Source organism: Calliphora vicina, chromosome X (genome assembly GCF_958450345.1).
Source record: "Calliphora vicina chromosome X, idCalVici1.1, whole genome shotgun sequence".
Classification (NCBI taxonomy): domain Eukaryota; kingdom Metazoa; phylum Arthropoda; class Insecta; order Diptera; family Calliphoridae; genus Calliphora; species Calliphora vicina.
Window position 1 is genome coordinate 7,927,635 of NC_088785.1, and position 8,470 is coordinate 7,936,104.

At 30.0% G+C, this 8,470-nt stretch overlaps 1 protein-coding gene across 1 annotated transcript; it reads right to left on the reverse strand.

Moving 5' to 3' along the window:
- Positions 1-277: 277 nt before the first annotated feature.
- Positions 278-916, reverse strand: LOC135962852 (uncharacterized). Its single transcript, XM_065514756.1, has one exon. The coding sequence runs from the start codon at positions 914-916 to the stop codon at positions 278-280; it is 639 nt and encodes a 212-aa protein (XP_065370828.1).
- Positions 917-8,470: the final 7,554 nt, after the last annotated feature.

The following is an 8,470-nucleotide window of genomic DNA, read 5'->3' on the forward strand; positions in this document are numbered from 1 at the left end:
AATTTAAAATGATCGTCATTAGATCAGCTTGTAATGTTGGTCCGACGTGGAGAACGTCATTCAAAGAAAATGAACCTTTCGTTGATCCGTTGAAAACGACACGAACCTTTGTTGAAGCACTTTCGGGTCTAAAAACGGCATGATGTGGTAAGTAATAGAAAAAGAACTTTCCATCATTATAAATTTCTTGAGAACTGGATTTTCTCATGTGACCAAGAGAAATATATTCATTCAATATATCACTATAAACTTCCATAAGTCTCTTATTCTTTTCTAGCTATGATTCAATATGTAAATATTGTTTCTTAGCAATATATCGTGATGACTGTTGGAACACAGCCTTTGGAAATTCGCTTTTAAATGGAAGTTTAACCATGTATCTACCATCTGGTTGACGATAAGTCGTTTCGTTATACAATTTTTCACAGAAGTGATCTGCTTCTGAATGTGGTTTCATTTGTGGAATTTCTTCTAATTCCCAGAATTTCTTTAAAATCGCCTCATTTTCCTTAGGAATATGATCTATGGCTGTTAGTGAAATAGTGTGCAATTTCAATGGACCGTAAATATACCAGCCATAAATTGAATTCTGAGCAATGAGATTACCTAAAATATTTTTCTTTAAACCATCAAGGGCAATATGAGGTATTATATCACTTCCTAAGAGCATGTCAATTTGTGCAGAAAGCAAGAAGTTTGGGTCAGCTAGTTTTAAATCATTGATCTCGGAAAGATCAGAAATTGATATTGTACAGCTTGGCATTAAATTAGTCAAATTGGAAACAATTATGACACTTGCACTTAGTTTAAAGTCGTGCTGTTTGTCGTATAAAGTAATGGTGCTTACTTTATCAGCATTCGCTACTACAGTACCCCCCAAACCGCAAATTTCAAAATTCGCATTTTCAGTCCTCATATTTAATCTACTAGTCAAGAAAGCTCTCTTTGGTAATCTCATTGCTCTCTGAATCTATCAGAGCTCTAATTGTGAATGGCTCACCACAATGTAGGATTTGAACAAGAGCTGTTGGAAGTAAAATTTTATCTTGATTTACCGACAAATGTGTATTTGTTCTCATTGCCTGTCTAGTCGATCCGGGATCGCATGACTCTTCCGATGAAACTGAATTTTCCCTTATTTGGTCATTGACAATATTTACCGGCTCCACATGAAAAGCGTTCAATGTGGAATTTCTATTATTTGAGTTTTTTGCGAATTTGTTTTCTCATTTTTTTTGAAATGAAGCATGCTTTGATGTTTGTTACCACACTCATTACATCTATTGACACTAGTGCATTCTGAAACTTTGTGGGCGGCGGATAAACAATTTGAGCACATTTGATTTTGTGAGACAAAATCGTTTCGCTGCTTTTGTGAAAAGTTTGCGAATTTTGTGCAGAATCTTAAATGATGATTTTTTCGCATAATTTGCATTTAGGCGCTTGTAGACTTCTGTTATTATTCCTCTGTCGCAATGAGTTATTAGAATTCATTTGATTTCCATCATTCGTAATTCCAACAACTCTTTCTACTACTCTGTGCCTTTGAATGAGGAATTGTTCCATTTGAGACCATGACGGCAATATGGAATTAGAAGCTAGAGATTGTTCCCAAAGAGGGAGTGTCTCACTAGGTAATTTTGTTGAACATAGGTATATGAGAATTGGATCCCAATTTTCTACCTTTACCCCATGAGAAGACAGCATTGCTAGGCAATCACTTATTGTAGTCTGTATTTTATTAATGGCTTCGGCTGATTCCGATTTTGCAGGTGGAATATTGAATAGAGCTTTCAATTGAATATCAACTAGAACGCGTTTATTTTCATACCGTGCTCGTAAAGCACTCCATGCCAATGAAAAACCGTCGTTCGTTAGTGGATATTTATTTACAATAGAGCTTGCTTCACCTTTTGCCTTTCTTCTTAAATACAATAATTTTTGAACGTCCGGCATTCTTACTTTGCTAATATATACAGCACTGAACATATCTCTAAATGAAGGCCATTCTTCATAGGAGACATGAAAATCGGGTGCATCGCACGGTGGGACGCTGATACCCATATCTGGCGCTTCATACGTTATGTTCATGGGATAGTAACTAGATGGATCAATTCAAGAGGAGTGAGAGGGTCCACTTTCTCTTTTAGCATTTTCGGCGGATGCCTTAGAAATTTTAATAAAATCCATCATTTCAGCCTTAGTTTCCTGATATCTATCCCTACATTTTTCATTATTATATATATATAAATTGCAGTGTAATTTTTTATCGAACGTGTAATTTTGGTGTGACCCATGTGTAATTTATAATTCTTTTGGTGGCAACACAGGTAAAAATACAAATATTTCAGTCAGTTGCTTGATGTTGTTGTGGATATTTTATTTATTACCCATACATGCATACAAATTAAAATCTCTTTATTGAATAGCCTTAATGAATTTCAGAAAAAAATTAGGCATTTGTTATGCTCTTTTAAAGAGAATAAGAATATGTGTATTGTTCGTCTGCACAATTGTGCTATGAAATGGCAATCCCTGCTCTATTCTATTAAACTAAATCTTAAAAATAAAGCTATGCTGATGCATTAAACACATTCAAGACAGCAGGCTACCAACTTCAATCTGTCAAAAATAAAATACACACATTTATATGAAGACGATTATTTTGACGACAGCACAGCTACACGGCCACACGACTACTCATGCCGATGTAGCCGAATTAGGCTAATTTCTATTTTTGTCAACAACAAAACAGAAATAGTGTTTCTAATAGAATAGAAAATGGAAATAAATTAGTGCAATATAAAACAATATATTTTTTTTACTTAATTAAGAGAAGTTTCAGATAACCATATTGAAATAAATTAATAACAGGTACATAATTAATTATAACCATATATATATATATATTTTTACTCAAAATAATTGTTTAAATCTTAATTACTTTGGAATTTTGTACGGTTATTTTTTATTAAAGTGGCACCACTGAATTATAAATCAGCTGTTTACTTTGTAGCTGTCGTCTATAAAAGAATTCAGTAGCTGCCACAGGACTACAACTGAAGCCAGCAGGATGACTCTCTCTTATTTATTACCTACATCATATTTATCATACGCTCTATAAAAAAAATTTATACACAATACATGCACAATTTGCCAAAAATGGTGATTTCTTGAAATTTTTGTATGGGGACCCCCCAGGGAATGTGCCACTAGCATGGGTGGGTGTCGGTCATACATTTAGGCTCGATTGGGGGGACTTTAAATGGGTTAAATTGGGATTTTCAAAATTTGACCTTTGGGACAAAAAAGTGAACATCAGAATTCATTTTAGAGGTATGGTTCCTTTGACAAAGTTGTTATTTTGATCCCTAGAGTACGATTTTCCTTGTCACTTGGGCGGTCTGCCCTATTGTACATTTATTCGTTTTATTCGATTATTCTACATAAAAATTTTCGAAAAATGGTAATTTTTAAATTGTTCGAATAATTATTCGTAAGAAATTATTCGATTAATTTTATCATAAATATGTTCTTTTAAAAACTACCATACAACTGAAAAGGGATACTATTTCAAAAGTATCATGGTACTCTCGAGATTAATTTGATACTATTATACAATTTTCCGTATTTTATTGATTATATGATTTTCTGTTGCAGCAAACTATTTTCGAATGAATATCATGTATAGAATAGTCTTTTCTATAGAAAATCATGTGTACAACAGTATTCTCCAGATATAACCTTCAATATAACAGTACATTCTATAGAAAATCTTTAGTATAACATTATTACCTTGTTAGAAAGATAATTTTCTCTAGAAGCTTAGGTTTATTTCAAATGTTTAAAAAACAGTATCATAATAGGGAATTTTGTTAAGATATCAAAAAAAGTATCATTATTTACCCAATTTTACAAATTTCAATTGATTTCCGGCACGTGTTTTAGTTATCCGATTGTAATTAAATTTTACAGTAGATAGTTTTAGCTACTAATGAAAAAAAATAAGACCCATCCAAAGCAAATAAATTTTTTAAGTGCATGTCTAGTGTACATTGTCCCTGAGATTAATGGGCGCGTACCAATGATTTAAAAAAAAAACAAAATACGCACAGCAATGAAACCAACATACATCCAAACATACTTATTGTTGCTTTTTTGTCAGAAGTTACAAACGAAACAAAACACCAAAAAACAAAATACGCAAAAAAGGCCATCGTAACAATTGTAGAAAAATCAAAACGGAACACTCGTGAAAATATTATATGTATATGCATGATTACTATAAGCTTGTCCTTGCAATTGTAGAATAAGCTTACGAAAATAATATTGTATTAACTTTTGTATAGAAAAGCTTATTCGTCTCAATATTTTTATATAATCACATTTTTATATTATTTAGTCATTTTATTATTTAAAGGAAGATCAATTACTTCTTTAGTTTGTCTTCTAACACTTTTTATATTTATTAGGCATTTTTATTATCGTTTTATTTATTATTTATACATTTATTATATTATTACCAGAGACCGAAAATAACAGGTTCACTTTCACTGGTAAATTCTCATTCACAGCCATTTAATAATATTTTTTTGTGATATATCACTGAGAGAGTGATTTATTCGAGAAAATTTTAGGTTTGGGGTTGAGAGAAACAGAAACGAAACAAACACAAATAATCTGAATGAGTGATTAATAATTTATTTTTTTCGTAAAGGTCAGTTTGTGACTTTTATTTGCGAACATGAAAAACAAATTGCAAAAATGCATTTGATACAAAAGATTAATAACAATTTAAAAAAAAATTCTCATTTCTCATTCTGTTACTCAGACTTCGTTACTTCATACTTATCATATTATTTCCATAATTTGTTAAAAATTACTAACAATATGGTATTGTATGTAAATAAAAGAGAAAGTAACAGTTATTAAGAACAAGAACAAATGAATTGTTTATCTCACATCAAACCATTAAAAAACAACAAAAACGACATTTAAATAAAAATAATTTTATAACTGTTATTTTCAGTGATTTATTTTTATCACAAAAATATAAATCGCAATTTGGGTTTTTTGGTATATGGACGAGTTATTTTCGATCTCTGATTATTACCAATTATTTTGCACGTCCACTCGATATGAAATTTACATGCAAAACACTTTCAACAATTTTGCTTAAAAAAATTAAAAGGTAGAACAAGACTTGAGAATGTATTGAAAACGATAAGCGTTTTTCAATATTTTGTTTTCAATACTTTAGAAACAGTTGTGTATAATAAGAGTTTCTAAAGCATTGTTAAAAACGGCTTGGGAATTCACATTTTATAAATATTATTATAAATGAAATTAAGAAAAGCATAAAACCCACTATTTATATAAGCTTATTCTCAAGTTGTATTGTAGTTTTATTACTATATGATATGTAGGGAATAAAACCAACACACATCCAAACATACGTTTTGTTGTATAAAAAACAACAACAACGCCAAACAAAACAAAACACAAAAAAAAACAAAATACACAAAGCAGTGAAACCAACACACATCCAAAAATACGGTTTGTTCCTTTTTTGTCGAAGCATGCAATAAATTGTCTTTTTTTGATGAAATTTTCAGAGGTTGTCTCGGATTTATGCTCATATCTCCGTTATTTATGGACGGATATTGCTGATTGATTTTTGAATTGATTTCAACAGACAGACGGATAGACAGACGGACATGGCTTAATCGACTCCGCTATCTATAAGGATCCATAATGTATATACTTTATAGGGGCAGACAGACAGACAACTCCGATATAGGTATATGGATGCAGAATATATATAAGTACTTCATAGGGTCGGAAAATTATATTGTGGAAATTACAAACGGAATGACAAACTTATATACATATACCTTTCTCACGAAGGTGAAGGGTATAAAAACAGTTGTTTATTTCCTTTAAATAAACCGGATTCTTGTAAATTGCAAATAAAATCACCAAGTAGTTTAAAATTTTTACAACTCTTTATTTATAAATTTATACAACAATAGTTCAAATAATCACTATCTTTTAACACACACACACGCATTGGTAATACAGTTTGACGTTAACTGCTTACACTCTTGTGATTCTGATAATGTCCATGGACATTATGTCAATGGACACTATGACATGCCACCTCAAAATTTACCAATAAATCCCGTGCCACCGAATCAGTGTTATACATATACATTTAAAAGTGAATAGTTCCCAATGTTACACACGGAATGACAAACGTATGTACCGACATTCACCACTTTTGGTGGTCCCACAAGAAAAAGAGTACAAATGGGATCGTCTGAAAGAAATTTGCAATGAAAACATTTGACATTGAGAGAAAATACGGATGAAAATTTTACAGTCGTATGGTTCTCTTTATTTTCTGAAATTGTATTAGAACTGCGTTGCAATCTGAAACAAAGCACAAAAACACTAACAGCTGTTATCAAATTAATTCATGCTGATCATGTAACGGAAAAAGCAACAGTCAAACGACATTCATCACATATTTGTGACATACTGATGCAATTTTATTTCTCTTTGTAAAGTCGTAAAAAAAGTCAAAAGGCACATTAATGCATATTTATGATTTTTTTAGCTGATTAATAAAATTAAGTAAAAGTACAAAACTTTATCGAATTTATAATTTTTAACTACACAGTTAACAAATTGTCTACACAGAAAAAAATAAAAATGAGGTTCAATTACGAAATTGATTATATTATTTAAAAATATGTTTGATTTTGCTCCAATCATCAAAATGATACTATTAATTAATTGGAAATTAAAAAGTTTAATTGACAAAAATAGTGTTAAAAACCCAATTAAATTCGTATTAAATAAAATAATTGAATTTCTGCACAAATTTCAATTAAATTTTTAATTGAATCAATTATGTTTGTAATAGCAATTTTGCACTAAATTTTATTAAAATATTAATTAACACAATTCTGAAATTAATTGGCAATTTTTTAATTTTATTTCATTATTATAATTATTTTACATATTGTATAAACATATACATTTAAAAGCTTAAAATTAATTAACAAGAAATGTATGTAATGTATGTAATGTATTATTAATAGTATCATTTTGATGATTGGAGCAAAATCAAACATATTTTTAATTAATATAATCAATTTCGTAATTGAAACTCATTTTTATTTTTTTCTGTGTACATAGATACACACTAGAGTGATCAAATATTCGACATATCGCTGGCTTAACATGCAAAGGCTCTAAGTCCATATCTTAAAATTTTACAGGAGAGACAAAAAACATTCAATAATTTTTTTGCGTAAATATTTTTGAATTCTGTAAACGCAATTTTTTTATATTTTTCTTTGTTTTCGATGTCCGTAAAAGCAAAATGATAACATAAGTATTTGCCAAGATAAAAGATTTTTTGGACTTAGAGCTTTTTCTATTGTTTAGTTTGTATTTTTTCTATGGACTTAGATCTTTTTCATAGAACTTGTCTTTCATTTCTTATTTACTAGTTTTTATACCCTTCAGCTTCGTGAGAAGGGTATATATAAGTTTGTCATTCCGTTTGTAATTTCCACAATATAATTTTCCGACCCTATAAAGTATATATATTCTGGATCCTTATAGATAGCGGAGTCGATTAAGCCATGTCCGTCTGTCTGTTGAAATCAATTTTCTGAAGGCCCCAGATATCTCCGGGATCCAAATCTTCAACAATTCTGTCAGACATACTTTCGAGAATTTTGCTATTTAAAATCAGCAAAATCCGTCCATAAATAACGGAGATATGAGCAAAAATCCGAGACAACCTCTGTCACATGTCACTGAACATTTTGGCAGAAATGGTTAAACTGTACTTCTTATAGGGACTTAGAGCTTTTTCTTGTGATAAATTGGACTAAGCGCTTTTGCTCGTCACTACAAAACAACAACAAAAAGCGAGATAACTCCAATTTTTTTCTTTGTAATCAATGTATTTTTACTTATTGTACATTACTGCATTAAAATCTCAATTTCTTGTTAAGCCAGCGATATTCCAAAAACCAATTTTCGAATAATTCGAAAAAGCGTAATTTTTAAAAACCGGTTCCGGTTTTTACATTTTTTGTCAATTTATGAATTGAGGTATAAATTAAGCTTAAATATTTTTTTTATTAAAACTAATTAAAAAATCATTCAATCTTTTAAAAATTTATTTAAATTAAATTTATTTAACACAACTTTAAATTTGTTTAATATTTAAATTTTTTTTTAAACGAACACAAACTGTGAAGCGTTTTGCTTGTCTGCAGAAACACCCAGAGTCTCTGGCAGGAATCGAACCCGCAGCCCCTGGATTGATAGTCCAACACACTATCAAAAGAAATGATATATATTAATATAATATTAACAAATACTAAAAGTTAGTTGTATTTTTTAAAATAATATTTCAAGAAGAGAATTCAATTTAAATGATTTGAGG